This window comes from Parasteatoda tepidariorum, chromosome 7 (assembly GCF_982258835.1).
Source record: "Parasteatoda tepidariorum strain Cologne lab strain chromosome 7, Ptep-v5.0, whole genome shotgun sequence".
NCBI classification, from domain to species: domain Eukaryota; kingdom Metazoa; phylum Arthropoda; class Arachnida; order Araneae; family Theridiidae; genus Parasteatoda; species Parasteatoda tepidariorum.
The window spans coordinates 3077968-3099424 of NC_141761.1; the positions used below are offsets into that span (position 1 = coordinate 3077968).

Genomic DNA, 21457 nt, shown 5'->3' on the forward strand with positions numbered 1-21457 from the left:
TTGGTGGAACTCACCAGCATTTGCTTTCATGGAGAGAAAAACCACCAACCGTTAGCCTGAGGGAAAGTGGACACTCAACCCTTTGCTGTCTACCACAGAGGATATTTTACGTTGGTACTGTGGTCAGTGCAAGCCATATGCGGAATTTGTATTGACCAGCTGCTGCTGGAAGGCAAACACTAACCCCTGAGCCATCACGGCTCACACGACATTGATTAAACATGTATAGAAAATCGTTTTAATGAACGACTTAGTACTATTGTACCTTCATATTTATTTTATCAGTTCATTATATATTATTTTATTTTGACTTTATTCTGTAATCAGGGCTTAAAATTAAAGGTGGTCGATTACTCTAGTATTATACTCATTAGTTTAACTTAGACCCTTGAAAGTCTGAGCCTGCCTCACGATGGTTAATCATTAATAACGGCTCTGGATTTTAAAACTTCCAGTTTTTAATTTTTTAACATCCTCCTCAATATCTTCCAACCATCTTTAACTTAACTAATGGCCAAATCCTAAAAATTAAAAAAATAATCAAATTTAAGCTTTATCTAAGTTTCTTAAAAATAAAAACAGCTTCAAATTTATCGGTTTATAACAGTAAAAATTTTTAAAAAAAGTATACAAGCATTAAAAAATAAATTTGCATAAATAAAAAAAAAGAAAGAATAAATGTAATAAGCCACTGCACTACTTATTTTAAAGGTTTATTTATTGTAAATAAATTCCTTCAAATATTTAGCTTTAACTCAGTTAAAGATGCCAATTTTTTAAAAAAATGCTTCAAAATCTTCATAATATATGTGTATTATTCCATAATGCTAAATGCAAAAACTATTAGTAAAAGAGATGTCATGTTGTGTTCATTTAACTAACTTTTATGTAAATGACCATACTTAATATGAATAGTAAAAAAATTTAAAAAAATAAATAAAATCATCCAGTAAGGATCTCATTAACGATAAAAAAAGACTACAGATGCTCAATTGACTTGATCTGCAAACTTTTCTACTAAATTTATTTGAAGCTCTGAGGAGCTGCGTATTTTAAGCATAATCTAATAAAAAGCAATTTTTTAAACTTTACACTCAGAAACTGTAGCTACTACTCTTGTTTGGTAGTTAAGAACACTGTAAAAGCATAATCTAAATAAAAAGCAAGCATATCTTTGATTATAATAGCTTCATTCCTTTTTCGTCTGTATTATCATGCAAAAATATTTCCTTCAATTGATTAAGAATTCATTTAATCCTCCTCTTCATAAATCATTAATATGTTTTTCTTAATAACTTTGGCATTTGTGCAGAAATCAAATTATTTAAATAGATTATTTGTTTACAATTGCCTAAAACATTAATATAAAACTCAAGAACAGTTCAAGTTTTATTACAATGTTTTTACCTTTATAAAATAGCCATTAACTTCCCACTGCTAAAACTGTTCTGCAGATAATACAATACAATTAAAACAATCAAAAAGTTCTGATTTTATAATAATGAAGATTCCACAGAACAATTTAATGTACACTGAAATATTTGAAAGAAATACTAAATTCTTATATGTTTGATGTATAATGCACAGATTAAACTCAATCATATATTAAATATTCAGTTACTTTTTAGTATCTGCTCGACATAGCACATTTTGTCGCATTGTGTGAAAAATTATTAAAATTAAGAAAGCTATCATTTTTAACCAAATTAACCTACACAAATATTATAGAAAACAGAAAGTCTTCTTAATAATGGAGAACTAGTTGTTTGGGTACATTTTTAAACTGATAATGCAACATATGATTAGCAATAATTACAATAAAACTATAATCAGTAATTTTAAATCTCTAACAATAAATTACAGTTTATATAGTTAGAAAATACTTTTCAATTTGATAAATTCTTAAAATGAGCAGTAAATAACTGGAATCAAATGTAAAACAATTTATGTTCAGTTATAAATTTTAAGCATTGAAATTATACTCACTATCATAACAAAGAAGGAGTTGCAAGCCATTGGAATTAGGAAGAGTGACTATAGTGTGAGGTGTAATGGAGTCCTGAGACTAAAAGAAATATAAACATGAATATTAAAAACTTTTGAAATGTTTTGGACAATGATTAAAATGAACTAAACAAAGGAGCAGATATATATATATATATATAAAGGGTACTTAAAAAAAAGAAATGCTGACATAAAATTACAAAAAAAAAACTAATTATATCTATAAAAAATCATACACATAAAAAAAAAAAGATTCTGCATAATCTAGCAGAAAAAATATTGTGTAAAAAAAGGCCCATTGGCAAAAAATAAATAAATAATATAAAATAAAATAATAATACAATACAAATGTGTAAGATGCAGCAAGTATAAAGAAAATTAAATAATAATAATAATAAAAAAAAAAATACTTGCATAAATGCTTTTCTAATTTAGGGCCCAATAAATGTTTCAATGATACTAACAATTCTTTTTAATTGTCACACATATTTAAAAAACCAAAATTAGTTCATTTTAATATATATTTCAAGTGAAAAATCACATGTATTCCAAATTAGTTTCAATTTCCTGATAAAAAAAGTTTTTTGTTACCACTGCAGCAGATTGCCTTAAAATTTAGTGTTTAATGTTAGTATTTTAAGTCTTTTAAAGACAATTAAAAAAAAATTTAAAAAATTATGAATGCAATTTTTTATTATAAAACAGATTTTAATTATATTTTACAAAGTTTGATATAACCTTAAATAACCCAAGAATACAGGGATTAAACATAGGAACTTCGTATATTAAAACCAGAATTTTAAAAAGTATATATTAACTGACATTTATTATTCTCTATGCACACATGCACACTAGCAAACATTTCAGATTATTTAACAAAATTGCAATGAAATACAAATCATGAAAACACTTAATCAGGGAGCTACTTCAATTCCAAACGTCCTTATGATTTTTGTGCATTGTTTACTACAACATTAACTCCTTATCATATCATACTTATTTATTAACCTTTTCAAGAGGGATCGACATGCCACAACATGCAGACTTCTCCCCAACATATTCTGGACTGTCTTGGTCTGGACCCTGGAGTCTAGAGTATCTTATGGAGACCCAGCTTAATGTAAAATTTCCCCCACAATGTGATTCGTCAGACTTTAATGGATAATGGATGCAAAACTGCCGCTAGATGGCATCTCTATCAGTAGACGTTGGAATTTTTCACTTGTTATTAATACACGTGCATGTTATTACTGCACGTGTTAATTATAAATTTATTGTTTAATCGCTAATATTAATATTGTTTTTTAGCAGCTTCCTAGTATCAGCTTGTTTAAAGCTCTAAATGTAAGTTTTTATTTATGATTTCGTTTGTTTGACTATTTTGCTATGAAACTTTTACTTATTTTATGCTCTCAATAACATCGTAAGGATATTCTCTTCTAGAATTGTTTTTTAAACATCAATGTAAATAAATTTTGTTTTAAATCTTCCAATTTGATCCACAAGTGCATTCTTTCCTTCTTGTCTATTTAATTTGTTTATCAATTGTTTTAATAAACTTATTACTTAATCGTTAAAGTGATTGGTAATTTCCAAACAATTAGAGATTATAAAAAGGAATTCTAAATGCTTGCAGATTTTTATTAGAACATCTAGTTAACAGATTGAAATTTATGAAACACATTGCTTAAAATAGAATAATTTTACACATTAATTTGAACTGTAAGGAACATTCATTTATTTTAATTTGTATGGCTTTCACTTAATAATAAATGAACTGAATCAGACAAACATACTGTGATAGTATTAATTATGGTAATAGGTTTTGGATTCTCCTTATGTTATGGTAAAATTTATTGTTATAGTTTCTAATTGTACTATAGAATCTAATTGTACTATCTCTTAACATTTCATCTATTTTATTAAAAAATATTTGTAAATATCAACACACTTCATGTATATTGTTTATACACCAAAAAGTTAGGTACATGAGATCATCTGGAAAGAATTTATTGTGCTGAATGTTTAATAATTTATATTTTATTGAGTGAGGTTACTATATTTAATCAACTCAATTGTGATAGAATTCATCGCCCTTTTGAATGTTTGATTGTTTTTATTTTTTAAACAGAAAAAATCAGTCAGTTCAAATCAGATTATTTTTGATCAAAATTAATCAAAAATCAAATTGTTTTTGATAATTTCTATTTTGAAATTTATGTTCTTATCTGCTTTATAATTAAATGCAATAATTCAGATGACTCTGATTAATATTTTAAGAAAGTGTTCACATAAGTTTTGATACAAAATTAAAGTGTGATATCACTATTTAGAATAATTTGATCATAATTTTTTTAAACAAGTTTTTTTTTGTATTATTTAAGTAAATGACATTGATTTTAATTAATTCTGTTTTATTTAAGAATTAAAGATTCTAATTTACGATGATGAATCAGATATAATGAATAAGATCAGATATAGTGAATAAAAGTTAAAAGAATAATTGTTCAATAATATGTGATAATGTTATTCATTAAAGAATACTACATTGTATGTTTGTTATAAGAACTATATCTTTTTCATCTATTGTGTATTACTTTTAGAGTTTCTGTTATAGCAGAGATTATTACTGATTATTAAGATTTTTAGTAATTAAAGATATAGTTGATGTTCTATATAATTTAATTAAATATCTGTGTAGCAATATTTACTTGACATTATCATTCTTTCTTCAAAGTAATATTATTATTAACTCATATCAGATATAATTTTACTTGTTTGAATGACAAAGTATTTGTTTGCCATTGTATGACCTATCGAAAGAGATTTCATAATACATATTTTCTGAGTTGTGTAGATATAAATACCTCACTTTATTTGTATTAGTTTTTTTAAGGATATTTATTTTCTTAAAACAAAAAAGTGGCAAAAAGCAATTCCTCGTGCCGATAGGATGCTTAAGCTCACTGATCGTGTTTGTGCTTTGCATTTTGGTGAAGATTAAATTGAGGCTCATTATCAAGTTTCATTACCTGGCTGGGTAAGTTTCATGTTAGTTTTATTTTGGGCTATGTAATGATATGTCAATCGTTAGGATATAATATGAATGTTTCATGTCAATTCATGTATTCTGCTTCTGTGATAATAGAAACAATGTGTTATTTCATCTTTTTGGGTGTTTATTAATCTTAATTTATAGCTAATGGTTTCTAAACATGAAAAAGAAATTGTAATGTAATCTGTTAAAAAAAATTCCTGGCATTTGCCTGGACATTTTACATTTCATGATTATTTTGAACTTCATAAATTTCTTGTTTAACATATTTACTGGTTTTAATTTATATCTACTCTTAAGATAAAGTTGAGATTGTAATAGGGTGTATAAATTTTTTTCTGGCATAAGTAATTTATTTATTATTATTATTTTTTGCCTTTTATGAATTTTATGTTTCAAGTATTAATCAATTTTCGTTTGCACCTGGGGGTCTTTACAGGTGATTTCTTTTTCGGCTTTTATCAGGATCTTTTTTTTTTTCTTATTTTCTTACATGTCATGTTTGACTTATTAATTAATTCTCTAAAGATATATTTTAGTGATTAACTTATATTTCTTAAATTAAATAAATATAATTGTTTATTTTTATAGCCAGTGCTTCCTAAAGGTGAAGAATAAATTGTAATAGGATATATTAACCTGCAGTTTTCTTTGCTTCTTTAGATTTTTCTGACATTGCCCTGGAACTTTAATATTTTCTATTTTTTGCCATTCATAGATTTCATGTTTGAAGTATTAATTATTTTTATAGCTAGTGATCTCTAAAGATGAAGAAATTATAGTGTGGTGAATTAATTAATTCTTTCTTGGGCTAGAATTTGTAAATTGTACTTATATAACTGTGAGGTATAATTATATAACCCAAAGCTTGCTCTTTGACTTAGTTTAAAATACATAATTAAGTTTATTTGAAATTACTTTAAACGTTTTGGATCCTAGAGCGTTTTTTCCTTATGAATAGTGTGTGAAGTATCATCCTTTAAGTCGTCAAAAAATGCATTGCTAAATAATTGACTCCATTGAAGCTGATGTTAGTAAAACTATGCAGCTCTTTGGGGTCAGTCATATTTGGCCAAGAGTTAATGAAGCAGAAGCAAGAGTGTTCTTCCGATGATAATTGCCATGGTATGACATTTTTTTTCTATTAATTTGTAGTTATCCAGCATATTAGTCCAAATTTAAAGATTGATATTTCTTTTTTCTTTTTTTTTTTTTTTAATGTTAAAAGTATTTATTTGTTTCAGTCATGTTTTCCTAAACTTTTTATGCTTGCCTTTTTTTATACAGAAATTTATTATTATTTTTTTGACAATGTAGTTTATTAACAGTTGTTAAAGTTTCTAAATTTAACTATTTGAACAGAGGCAGAGTTTACTAAAAAATTGCATCAAAAAGGACAATAAAAGCATAATTTTTATTTAAAAAGTATTAAGAGAAAAACAGTTTTAATACAGTTCTTTCAAAGTTTAACATTCAATTAATTGAAATCAATAGCTATCCAATTGAATTTGAAAATTTTTATTTTACGTTTGATTAATTTTTGAACTACTAAAATAGCATTTAACTTTGTGAATTTATTTTAGAAAAATGTAAAAAAAGGCAATAATGTCTGAAAGATAACTTCTCTTTTACCAAAAAACTAAATTAATAAATGTTTGTTTTTGCATTATGTATGTTTAGCCCTGAGAAAATACTACAACATCACTATAAAACAAAGTCTCAAAAATAAGAACCAAGCAATATTTAATAATAATTTTGACTTGTCTGAAATAATAAAAATGAAATTGGCAGATAATTTTATAGGTTCGTTTCGAAAAATTTCAATAAAATAATCATCAAAAAATGTATCTTAAAAAATATATTAGCCTGCTTTATCTTACGTAAATTTTTTGAAATCACTGAAAAATCAATAGAATCAATTACGTCAAAAAAGAAAAACAACAGATTATCTATTATTTAAATGAAACGGACTATTTCTTTAAACGTTTTTACAGTACTTAAAATTATTTATCATCTCGTGATGAGGAGAGAGACGGAGACTCTTCTCCCCCCCCCCCCACCCAGAACTTGCTTCTGACAGAACTTTTACTCTGGCCGTTAGGCGGAGTTCTGTAGCTAGGTACAAAGTTGTTTGGGAGGGTGAAAAAGAGCTGCTTCCGTTTTTTAAGCGCGAGCTGGATATCCTACCGCTTTAGGATCCTAGCTGGATATCCTTAGCTGGATATCCTACCGCTTAGTTTGTCTGGACTAAGGGGACATTCTGAATAAACCACTTTTGGTGGTCGACTTCCTCCGGGTCATGAATTTCATGGACATTGTTTAGCCCTGCTAACTTTGGGGATATGGAAGAGAGGAAGAAGAGAGAGGGATTGACAAGACATCTAGGTCTGTTGGTGTATCTTTCTGGCACTGGGGGAGGAAATTGTAAGAGGTAGCCTCTGTTCGTAAAAAAATGGTGACGGGAATGAAAGAATACTCCCACTGTTTTTCTTAAACACCGTTTACTACTTTTTTGACTATCATATTTAGGGATAGTACAAGGACCACCAGAGACGGACTCTTGTGCTTTTGTATAACTTTAAAAGTGCAGAAAACTTTTTTCAGTGGTTTTATTAGATTCAGCATAAAAATTGAACAAATAGCATTTCACATACTGTTTTCTATAATAAATTATCAGCCTGTCCTATGTTATTATAACTTATGCACCTTCAAGCATTCATTAGCACCATGTAACACTTTGTCAATCTTTTTGTTTTGAACATTATTAATGCAGAATCTCAATAAATAATATTTCAATGTCTATAGGTACATTTATGTTTAAAAAATTAATGAATGGAAAAAATAATAGAATCAGCTTTTTCTTTTTTGCTATTATATCAATCCCTCATTCACAACAATTTTTGCAAAAGCAAAATTTAAAGAATCAAGTCTTAGTTTACAATAACATACAAAAGTTTTAATAGCTATAATTATCAGTACCTATAATAATAATAACTATTTAATACATTACAATTAATATTTGTAATTTTAGTAGGTTTATTAAGCATTTCACATTTAATTTCTATCAAAAAACTTTTACAAGCTATTTTTTAACATATTTATATTAAAACAAACTTTAAACAATTTGTCACTGTTCTACAATAAGTCTAAGTAAAAATAGAAGAAATTTAAATCATTTCTGATGCACTAAAAGAGATGTAATTTAACTACGAATATAACTATTTGAATGTATTTTTTATCTTTAGAATTGTTAAATCTTTTCAATTTATGAAAATACGTCACTTCAATCAATGATAAATAGTTTTTACCACTTTATTTGCCGGTTTTATGTTTTCACTATTAATGATAATAACAATAAAAACAAGAGGGGGAAATGAAGATAATTCTACTATAATTCCTGGCTAATTTAATTGATCTGTTCTTCTCAGTAAGAATGATCATTACTATTGAAAATTATTTAATCAAATAAATTGTGTAATACATAAAAAAAACTATTATTACAATAACTTGGTTAATCATTGACAAAAATTAATACAACATTTTTAATTTAATTTAATTTTCTAAATAGCATATATTGTAATTTAAATCACTAACTCTAAAAAAAATGCTTTAGCCAGTTTCTAAATTTATTTATAACAACATATCACTCAGAACTTTATTCCTCTAATCTCTTAGTTCGAATCAAATATGTGCTTTGGTTTCCAAAGAATTTTCTTTTAAAATAGTTCCCCAACAAGTAATACACAAATATTTCAATTATTGTGCTTCAGTTGCAAATAATTCATATAAAATATTCATATTCAAAACATCATGTCATTTTCCTTTTGTACCAAATTTCATAAAAGAATGCATCTTACTGAAACTATGTAGAAACTATAATAGAAATTATATATTTTTTTAAATTCAGGTAATAGATTTATGAAATTTTAACGTTCTCAAAAATTCAGTTCGATCTTATGAAGATTAACCAACGAGATATTATTAGACTTTATAAAAACTAACTTAAAATTAAACTGTATCTAGCATAATGAGAGGGGAGGAACATGAAAATTGTCACAAAAGAAAAAAATACTATTTATGATTTCATTACAAAAAAAGCATAAAAAATACAGTATTATAAATTACAATTTCAAAATCTGCAATCTTTGAGATCCTTATATAGCCAAAATCATGAATGAAGTTATAGCTAAAAACTGTAAATATATACATGAATTTTTCCTACAAAATAAATATCTTTATTAAAATTCATAGAAAAATAATTACTTCTTGTCTGCAACAATTATAATCAAAATTTTAAAAATCCAATTAGCACCATATTTATACCAAAAATAGAATAGAAACCCAAAAAATATTATTTATTTGAGTTTATTTGAAATATTTTACTTCGATATTTATTTCAATTTGAGATAATTTACTTTGACGGTTATGATGACTTGATATTTTTATGTATAATCAAAATTGCTATTCGTTAAATTAAAATAGCAATAAAGAAATTATCTTTGAAAAATAACTTTAAAATATTTTTTTAAACAAAAAAATTTACAAAATTTAAATTAACTACAGAAAAAGCAGGAAAAAAAACAGTAGATGTATACCCAAACTTATAATTGATATTTGAAAGTAGGTGGGAAATGTAGAAAACATTTTCTACCCTTATGAGAAAGTGTTGCATGAAACAATAAAACACATCCCACAGCCACCCCTTCCCCCAGAAAAAGGTTAAAGCTGAACTATCTATATTAGAGGTTTATACTTAAAGAGTTTTACAACAAATAGCTTCACAATTGTATAGATTAGGGTCGTAGTAGAAAAATGTGGCAAAATAAATTGCAACACTTAATGAAGTTTCCATTCTTATTCTGCTTCAAAACCATCATTTCATTACTTTTTAGTCAAAGGATACATATTTACACCCCAAGTTGCTTAAATTATTGAATAACTGAGTCAGCTCTTTAAATATAAGAACTAAAGCTTATTTTTAGCTAATTCACAAAGTTCTCTATCAAGAATAACTTTTTGGTAAGAAAACTAGTATTTGATCAGAAAATTATCAGTTTATTTAGGGGAAGTCATAAGATTACAGGGTGGTTCAAAACTATGAAGTCAAAAATGTGAAGGCAGCTAAAGGTGACCTAAATAAACTGATTTTGTATAGGAATGTACAATATATGCTCAAATGCAGTGTTAAAAGTGCTAGCATGTAATGCAGTATTACTCCTAAGTAATTGAAAAACAAGTTAGATAAAAGATTTATTAACAGTTCCTAATATTAACAGATTTATTAACAGTTCCTAATAGCTTGCAACCAGTTTAGAATCAAATTATAGAATTACTTGATAGAGCGAGTATCAACAAGATTCAAAGAAGTGGCGCATGAATTGGTGTACATGAGCAAAAACAGTCAGCACATTTTCAGTGGCAACCAGATCTTTAGATGCTTCAAGACTATTGATTGTACAGGTTACTTGTTTTATATTTGACCCCACATGAAGAAATACAAGCATGTCAAATGTGGAGAATGCGGTGGCCAGTTCATGAACGTGAGAAGAAATATATTAAAAGCAAGCAGCAATGATATTTTTATCTGTATCAAAAATTAGGATTAGAGCGCATGAAGCCTACTAAAAGCTAAATAATGTATTCATATTTAAAACATACCCAATTGCGAAACTATCCAAAAGGAGCGCAAGAAAAAGATCAACGAAAATATTATTCTTCAATTAAGAAATCATCAAGGTGCCTAATGAAGTCGAAATAGATGCAGAAAATGTTTAACAGTGATTATAAGGCCTTTAAAATGTAAAACTATCATTTAATTTAAAGAAAAGAGCTTTGAAGTAAACTAAATAAAAGATTTAAAAAAATTTAATTTTATGCAAAATAAAAATTTAGTTATTGAAGTGCAAACTATCAGCAAAAATAAAATACAAAACTTTATGCATAAAATTTACATTTCCTTGAATCTCTTACAGATTGAAAATTGTCATCAAATCCCACGAAATTAACTCCAATGAATTTTTCCTATGATTTATCTTGGTGATAAGAATTTGTGTGACACCTCAAAATTTTGGCATGTCTAAAAAGATCCTTGCATAAGGAATGGGACAAAATATTAGGTCAACTGTGCCATGCATACATATAAAATTCAGTGACCTGCATACAACTCTGCATTAAATGCAAAGGTCTTCACTTTGAAAATTTGTTATTATATTACAGGCAATAAAGTTTTCAAACTCATTTGAAAGTCTGGTACTGATATTTTGCTAAGCATTAAAGTTGTAGAGCATGTGTGTCAGCTTATCTCTTATAACTCTGTAATTTTAAACTATGCACAAATTTTCAAACAAACCATGGAGTGAGGGATATTTGCGTTGCAGTATGCCACTTATTGTAAGTTTTTAAGACTAATTTCGTATAATTTATAATAAATATCTTCCACATTATTATGTACATCATGACAATCAGCCACAAAATGTCAAGATATGAACTAAAGTGATCTTCAAGAACACAGAAACAGATTCCTGTGGCTAAATATTATATTAAAACTATAAGTCTAGTAAAAATAGCATGTAGTCTAGTACTCTAACAAAAAGAGTACAAACTTTACTCACTTAACTATACTTTTACTCTAGTTACATCAGAAAAAGAATAAGGTAAACTACTAAGAAAGCAAAGACAAACAACACACAATTCAATGATGTCTTGATAACTACATGCTTGAGAACTAAATTTAACATCAATAAAACAAGTCCTAAATAAAGCAAAGAGAAAACTTTTGTTACTTTTAAATCTATTATATGTTATTAACTCAGAAAAAAAAACTTCTTTTTATTTAACCAACATATTAGTCATTGTGTTTCTTTGGATTATTATTTTCTTAAGTTTACTAAAGTTGCAATTTTTAAAATACCATATTTATAGCAATATAAGCCACCCTTTCCTTTTCAATCATACTGAAAATCGAATGCAGCTTAGAGTCGAAGGTGTAAAAATTTGTTGAATGGGAGAAATTTAGTTACCCCTTTCAAATGGAAAAATGTCACGATCCATTCTGGTCACTGCACTAGTCACGTTCCATAGGTATATCTTTAGTGTTCAATCCACCCTGAACATGATTGCCTGCATAACAAATGCATAGGATTTCATAATAGACAACTCTTTGTAGGAAAACAGCAACACCAGCACCAATTCCAAAGTCAGTTGCAACAGTGGGAGTGACCAATCATTTTCGGAGCATGATACAGTTAGAACAATTATAGTTTCATGTGTGTATTTAATCTATTTAAAAGCTTTTTATTGTGAAAATTTAAGAAGTGAACAATTAATTTAATCAATCATTCACTTATTATTACTTCCTATTATTAATTTCAGAAATATTTGTTATCAATAAACCTTTTTACGCTACTTTTTATTTTTCACAAATCTGTGTTCTTGGAGTACAGCTTCAATTCAAATAAATACCATAGAATCATATTAAACGGTAGCGAGTCAGATATGAAGATCTATCACCAGATCATAGTTTAGAGATCCACAGAAAACTCAAACATCAGTTACAAAAAAATTCATTAAAACTCAGAAGGATATCAAAATAATTTACTCACATGAGCGGGTATATAAATATTGTAGACTGCACCAGAATCCAAATCTAGAGCATGAAAACCTTCAGTAGAACAGTACACTACTTTGAGCCAAACACCCTCTTCAATCATCATATCTATTAGAGCAGGCCAGTGAGCTAAGTCTGCAAAAGACTTGAAGGCCATGAATTTGTGATACGGTATTGGTGCCCATTAATAAATTTCTATGCTTTCTTTCAAGGCGATCAAAAGGAGCTTTATTCTTTCAAATTCGACTGGGAAAAAATTATAAAAACAGTCACTCTTTGGTATAGTAGTGATATATTACTCATAAAGTTCTTAAAATTATAAAATAAAGAAATCAAATTCTGGTAAGAACTCTTAATTAGAATTAATCATCATTACAATGCTGTGATAAGTAGTCTAATGAAAAACCTACAAACAGGTTTATAAATAATATTTGTTATGCTTTGAAATGGATTTACGTTTAAGGTTATACATATTAGAATTGATGTAAATATAAAATTCAAAATGAAATTTTAAATATTAACATCACTAAACAAAGAAATCATACTTTTGTCAAAAGTAGATACTTTACAAGAATTCATCACTGTTTGAGTCATTAAAATGAATAATCTAAATATAAACACTGCAAGCTGTTTTTTTTAAAGAAAAAACACACTTATAAATACACAGTGGTACCTGGTTAACATGAACATGCTTAACATAATTTTTTTAACAGGGTGTTTAGCCAGATTTTTCAACAAAAAATAAGTACCTTTTATATACTTTTTAAGCACTCTAATTAGGATCTTTGCAGTAATAAAAATATGTTTTTCTATTGTTTAAAGTTCTTACTTTATAAACATAATAAAATTCAAAAGAATCAAAATTAATTTAAAAAATTCAATTTAAAAAATTTAAAAATCGTGTCTTTTTTTGTAATTTAGAACAAGAATCGACAAGGCAAAGAAAAGAAAAATCTAATTTTAAAATATAGAAAATTAAGCACTTTTTACAAACCCGAAGTAAAAAAAAAACCACCTTTAAGGGCGTTTAAAAAACGCAAACAAAAAACTAAGCAACTTTAAGCACTTTTTAAAAATGCTACGCACCCTGTTTAACATGAACTAATTTTTTATTCTCTGCACAATTGAATACGCACATAATACTTTAAAGTATTTTTAACATGAAACATCTTTTAAGGTGTACTTGAATTTCATTGCCCTTGGATAAAAATGTACTTTAAATGTGAACAAAAAATTCAGTTCCCCTTGAACAGGTAAGAAAACTAATCATTCACAGTTCTAAGAGTTTTTTAAATGCTTTGTTATCGAGTTACACGTTTATGCAGATTTTATTGCTATTACAAGAGTAATACTGTTTTACTACAGTGTGTTCCATAATTCAAGCAGGAAATAACTTTGATTGAAAACACAAGTTTTAAACCAAAAATTGTGATTTAAACCAACAAAAAAACAACCTAGAATTGCATGTGTGATAGCGCGTGTGAAATTTTAACAGTCTAAACCCAGAACTTCCCACAACACTGGCATTTTAATTTCAATATCCGCATTTTATTAATCAAATGACATAAAGCTCAAACATTGGGTGACTTTTGGAACACTCTTTATTCCAAACAAATAGCATTTTTTCAGCTAGGAATACAAGTAATATTATGTAATTTTTTTTAAATTGTTAATACATGAATTAGAGTAACAAACCATGCCACAAAAATTTGACATCCTTAAAACAACTGGCAGTAACAAAAATGACTACTAAAACTGTTCCCTAAGAGCTATCTGCTACTCTATTTAAGTGCTACTCTATTAAACAAGATTTGTCTTACTTATAGTTTTGAGGATAATATTATTTTTAATTTTCACAAATAAACTTGAAACTTATATATCATTTTCTGAATAAATACTTTAAATAACTATAAATACTTAGTACATATAACAATACTGCATTAAAATGATAAACAATGCATAAAATTAATGTTAAATAAAATGATACATTATTGCACTAAAAAAGAAATGTAAAAAGGTTAGCAATGTGTAATAGCAAAGTAATTTTGGAAGTGAAGAAAATTTATTTTTTTTTAAATGCAATGCAAAGATAGAAAATTTTAAAAATAGAAAGGTAGTTTAAATAATAACTAACCATCAAATCAGCTAATCTGATTTGTTTTTGACTACCAGTGATACCACCATCAATTTTTTTATATTTGTAATCTCAGCCTCCAAAAAGATGTTCAATATTTTTGTCATCTGGAAAGAAAAAACATTTTAAATTAAGTGCATAAATAGGCACAGTTACCAACATGAAAATAACAATCCGAGGATTTTATAAAAGTGTAAATTTCATACCAATTCTCAAGTCATTTATATAACATTCTAGAAAAAGTAAATTTTAGAGATTTTATAATCATTTAGAAGAAACTGGTATTACAAATTTGCTGCACTGCTTTTAGTTAGCAGTCGTCTTTAAATGAATAATGAATTTGAATACTACTTGTATTTATTATTTTAGAAATAATGACTGGAGACAAAAGAACTGTTGCTATCATGAGGACCCCAGACGGAAAATAAACTAGAGTAGTTTTGAGGTCTAGAACAGGGTTTCTTAACCTGTGGTTCATGGACCCCTTAAGGGTCCATGAGACATTTATAATAAATTTGGATGGACATTTATAATAAATTTGAAACTAAAACTAGCTCAAAAATAACAAGTGCAGAATCCACCTAAAAAAAACACAAATCCATAAGTTTTTCGATCTGATGATATCAATATACAATTTTTGTACACATACCTTTTACTACAGACTCCTCCTTAAAAGTAATCAAACAGTTAGTATGACGATTTAAATTAAAACGGCTACTCGAAATAATATATCAAATTTAATAATAAATTGAAAACGCTTATAACTAATTTCGTTGGATTTAATTGACGTGTTTACATAATTGCATAAACAAGCAAATAAATTCATTGGTGTAATAATAATTCAACTTCAACAATTCATCTACAAGGAACATCGAGCAGAACAGGCACAAGGGCTTTCACACCAGTTACGATTCATTCAAAAGGCACATTCAACAGAACAAACAGCAGAACTTCCACACAAATTAACATTAACAGGGCAATTACAATTCAGTTAAATTTATTCATTCACAAGGCACATTCAATAGATCAAGCAAAAGAGGCAGCCAAATAATATGCAAATATGTAACTAAGTCAACTCATGTGAAGAATTTAGTGCCAAAAACAATATTATTTATATAAAAATTACAATAAATGTCATCAACATGCCTAAATACTCGAACATGCGAACTTTCATTAGTTAACCAGAAATACAAGTAGCCGTGAATTTAAAAAAAGATTGTGCACCCTGAAATAGGTAGGGGATACTATTAAAAAAATACATTTCTATTTTAATTGAATTCTTTAATTTAAAAATCCAAACTAATAGCAAATTTAAATGGTAAAGATAAAGTATTGGTTTAAAACCAATTTCCAAAGAATGTGAGAAAATATTTTTACGCTTTTAGCTTACTTGTTTTCTATGACGTTTTTAGTTTTCCTTGGAATTCAAATTTTATAAGGGGTAAGATAAAACCGCGCAGCAAACTATTAAGTAAACATCTTGAAAGGAAGCAGAAATAAGAATAAATCGCTTTATTCCATTCTAAGCGAAGAGGTAGCTTGTCGAATCCCACTTTTACCGGATTTTATTCCAAATATTCCTATTTCCTGGTATATATAAGTCCCGCAATGAACGGATCGTAAAGACACGGTTCCCAGCAGATAACCGAAGTCAGGCATCACTGGTTGCGGTCAGTGCGCGGGTGGGTGACCACTTGGATCAGTCTGCGTAGGGACCGAGGGTGTGCGGTATTGGTCCTGTCGTTAAACTGTTCCACCGTAAAGTGTTCGACTTTGAGTGCAGGTCATCGGGCTACCGAAGCGGGGGTGCCATCCCCTCTGCAGAGGATCGAAATTGTGATGGCATGTCTTCGGATCATCCTCAGGGATGTTTCCCAGACAGTCGCCAATAGCCCATTGTGCGACGTAAAATGAACTACTACAACAACCTGGTATATATTTTTTATTATACAGTGAACGCGAAAACCCTGGATATTATTAAGTGGCGTCCTTCTCTGTTAAAAGGGATACTACCGTAATGTGATCTGACACGCCAACTACAATCGCAGTGGCACCAAATTGATTTTCAACAGGAAAAATAAAATTTTTTTTTTTAAAAACGTGTAGATGTTTTCCCGGAATTGGCTGCAAGATTTAAATTTCGAGTAGGTTTATTTCTGGGACATTTCTTTTGGTTTCTCGCTGCCCTCTGCCCAGAAGTTGCCAAGACTTGGCAATTATTCGGCTACAGATCACTGTACAGAAATCTTTTAATGCCTAAATTGCAGTGGAGTTGATAGTTCAAATGTTCGAATATAACTCCAATTTTCCTAAGCAACTCGTAAACAATTTTGACTGAAATAAAATTTTCGCCGATTCCCAGAAAAATATTAGTTGCTAAGATATCACCTTTGATTATCGTCTTTGAAACGTTATCAGCATTCATCTGATAATAAAAATTGCTAATCTAATACTAAAAGCCCCTTTTTTAGTTATCTGCTCTAAGTATTCTACTAATAAGAGTGCATAATTATCTCTCATCTATAATCCTTGTAAATTCCCTTTATAACCTTCACTTGAACAGCCGATCCAATTTAGGGTTAATCCAAATTAGGGGTTTTGGACATAATCTAGAAAACAAGGAAACTTCCTGGATCAGGTTTTGAGAGAAATGTGCTTTCGTACAGAACTCTTTGGTGCAGCTATCCCACATTTGCGTAACATTGGAGAGGAAAACGACGAAAAACCTATCTCGGTTAGTCTGACGGCAATGGGACTTTAACCCATGATCCGTCTACCACTGAGGATATTTTACTGAGGATATCAGCACTGTGGTCGGCGAGAGCCGGGTGCGGAATTCGTATCGACCAGCCATTGTATCCTACCAGGTTTAGCTGATCGGGAGGCGAGCTCTCTATCCCCTGACCCACCACTGCTCAATACTATCATTTTTATTTTATGATCGTCGTTGAACAGCCGACCTAATTCTGGGTTTCGATTACCAATGTTCAATTCTTTATCCTTGTAATTTTGATCACAATCCAGAAGACAAGAGAGCTCCTGGATCAGTACCCCCAGAGGTATTGATTTGTTATGGGAACATGGAGGACTTTGTGATCTGACAGATTTATCGTTCATCAGTCACTATTTACTACAACAGGAGTCAGCTCTACGAACTAGGCTATCCTAGCCCTCTCTTGTAATTTTATTTTATATCCGATTTTGGGTCCTCTCTTGTAGTTAAAATTGGGGATTCAAGGTCACATTTACTTCCTTCGTCGCTATGGTAAAAATGTGACTAGCAACAAGTCCACTATTTTTATTCAAGCCGCAATTAAGGAGTATCTATAACTCATAACTGTATATTATTATAATTACGGGGGTAGGGGAAAGTAAGACATGCGGATACTGTGGTGACACAGTGTACAATCACCGCATTTCTGCGTTATGTGGTTCGGGCAGAATATCGAAAATACGATATTTCATTTATGAAAACCATTGTTATTGATTAAAACGTGTGCTATCATAGGGTCATCACTTTTATGAGGTATTTAAGATGATCTACGCAAAACCACACGAAGAAATTAAAAATTCTTAAAGCTCTCTGCCCTTATTGTTTAAGTACAGAAGTAAAGAGTGATAAATGCTGGCTTACGTAAGTTATTGAAGGAATAAAGTATATCCCGTCACTGGTAATTTTAAACATAACTATTCTTGTTCGTCCAAGCCGCATTTTAATTCCAAATTATGATACTAAAATATTATATATATATATATATATATATATATATATATATATATATATATATATATATATATATATATATATATATATATATATATATATATATATATATATATATATATATATATATATATATATATATATATATATGCTTATGTGAGTGCGCCCAGATAGCACAGACTGTCAGAGTGACGTCACAATAAAGTCAAAAACTGTTACAGTAGTCAAAGTCACACTAAATAACCGCTTTATACTACTCCTAATAGGTCTTAATGTGACTTTGGTGTTACTTTATTTTGCGACATCTCATAAGAGACCTCAGTGGCTATTTAATTACTGATACTTTGCAGTCACAACCATACATAACTAGGACTAAAGTCAATGAGAAACGTTGTCGCAAATTTGTTACCTTTAAAGTCACATGGGATCCCTTTCACATCGTTGTGTTACTAAAGTCACATTGATACTTTTATGTGATTTGTCTCACAAATTATTAAACTCACTATAAGGTTCTATGTAAAATCTTAATTATCAAGTGATACTATACAGCTTTATTGTTTTTATGTGACTAAAGCCGATTTGCATTTGTTTATGTTCGTGTATCAATTGGTTAATGTTGTAATACGTTAAAAAATATATATAAATAGGAAGTTCATAGAAAATCTCCTGAATAAAAATCCATTACATGAATGTTTAAATACAAAAATATTGCCTATAAACTCGTGGAAAATATGTAATTATTAAAAAATTACAGTGCGTATATTTATTATAATATACTTATACTTATATTTATTATAGTACTTATACTACATAATTTCGTATAATTATTATAATATGCTTATATAATACCTGATGTAATAAATATTCTATATTTATCTAATATATCGTCTAATTTATCCAATCGTTCAATTTGAGCTATATATCGCCTAATTTAACCAATGGATACACTGACGTAAACAAGTGCAAACGGGTTTTAGTCCCGTAAAAACAATAAAATTGTTTAGTATCATCTGATGATTAATATTTTACATAGAATCTTAGAGTGCGTCCAATAGTTTGGCCAGGAATCTTATATTATAAGAAAAGAGATTGAAGTAGCTTCAGAATACAATAACTTACTGCAAATTATTTTCAGACTAGAAGTTAAAATGCATAAAATATTATTTCTCATATTTGATTCTGTTTTGAGAGGCTCTAGTCTAACTAAGTACAACCGATCTAAATACAATTAGATAAATATAATTGTTATTGCTAGCTAAATATGATTGAAATGATAATTTGCAAGATTAATGCCCTTTGAAGGTGCTCTTTTTTTGTCACACTACCCTTTTTTATTTTTAGGGAGATTACTGTAATTGTAATTATTGTCTTATTCTTACATAAGCATATTTTAAATGTTCATGTAGCAGATTTTTAAAAATTATCTACCAGTGCTAAAATACTCCTTATCAAAATAAAAATGGTACACTTTAACTGGACCATCCCTAGTAGCAAAATAACTTGGAAATTATTAGACCAACATTATCTTGGCTCCGATTGACTCGATTTTTTTTCTCACGAATATCGGCCTACATAGAATTGTCAGATTCACCTAATATTTTGCATGCATTATTTAGCTAATATAGGCATCAAGCCGAGCAGAGCGCTGGACTTCCGTTCGTGGGAACGGGAATTCGAATCCTACCGGCCGAAGACTCCCTGTGTAATAAATGGTAACTGGTGCACATTAAATCTTTCGTTTTACAAAATCCTTCATTCTACCATAACAAATTATATCTCTGGTGATACTGAATTGGGGATTGATCGTTCTCTGATTCAGGTCAAAATTACGATCAGTCGATGAATGATTGGATGGATGGAAGAATGGTTCCACCTTATAAATGGGTGTGACGTATGGGTGTTGCAGAAGTCGAATTCTTGGCCATAAATGGGTCAAATGGAAAACAAGAACAATCACACCCCTTGAATTAAAGGCAACAACAGACAATATAGGTTCTATATAGGCCATTCTTGGACCAATATTGCATGTTTTCGTAGGATCACAAGTTAAGCCAGTATTTAACCCAACTGCAGTTGGGTTTCATGGAGCAGGGGGGAAATCGTCACTAGGGATGTAATTCTGTTCTGTGAGAATTAGTATTACATAAAACAACTTATTTATTATCAATTGTAACGCTGATGTATTTATAAATGAGATATTAGTTTGTCCTTAATATCTTTCACAATGCTATATCAAGAAAATACTTTGCTTTTACATTGATTTAAAATGAAATTTCTAAAATTTATTTTTTGGGAAATCGCACGCGTTCCGGATATATTTATTAGAACTTACATACAAAATGAGGAAAACGATGCCCAGTGTGAGTAATTGTATTTCAGCTGCATCCCGATTGCTTTTTATTGATTTCAAGGCACCTTTGCTTTAATTCTCGATAATGATTCGGCACAAAAGATTTTTCACATTGATTGTATCTTTTATTCTTATCATTTTTTACAAACATTCTAAAACTGATATGACGGAACAGTCCATTGTTTAAAAAGACTTTGGTTAACGTAGATAACTCATAATTGGTTTCATAAAGTTCTAGGTTGTCCCATTATTTGACTCTTTTTGTTATTCTTCTACTTTTAATTATTCGTGTAGCCATTAAAAAAGTATTTTTTTTTACCTTATTTCAAAAATTGAGTCTAATTGAGTATTTCATCCAGCAAAAGTTGAAAGTCATAGAGCACATCGTCTTAGCGGTTTCCCTTTGCGTGTAACGCATATTCCGGTTATTTTCTTAAAGTTTCCTCAATTGTTATTTTACGTCGTTATTTAAATTAGGCATTACATTAATTTCTGAATCGGGCTAGTGTCTACTATAGTTTCTGAGTATGAATCCACTGAGCTTCGAAAATAAAGACACCGCACTATATAACAAACAAGAAGGA

General features: G+C 28.8%; 1 protein-coding gene across 3 annotated transcripts in view; it reads right to left on the reverse strand.

The window, feature by feature from the left end:
• LOC147806721 (serine/threonine-protein kinase mig-15-like) overlaps positions 1-16344 on the reverse strand; it is a 33029-nt gene extending 16685 nt beyond the window's left edge. The window contains exons 1-4 of one of the 3 annotated variants that reach the window (XM_087167077.1): positions 16190-16344; positions 14800-14906; positions 12661-12911; positions 1987-2065 (exon numbers count right to left, since the gene is read on the reverse strand). In XM_087167077.1, coding sequence (XP_087023203.1) covers positions 1987-2065; positions 12661-12822 — 241 coding nt within the window. In that variant the 5' untranslated portion in view covers positions 12823-12911; positions 14800-14906; positions 16190-16344. Of the gene's footprint in view, positions 1-1986; positions 2066-12660; positions 12912-14799; positions 14907-15448; positions 16159-16189 lie in introns of those variants that run through there. The other 2 variants (XM_087167075.1, XM_087167076.1) reach the window with 2 other exon arrangements.
• Between the last annotated feature and the right edge of the window lie 5113 nt (positions 16345-21457).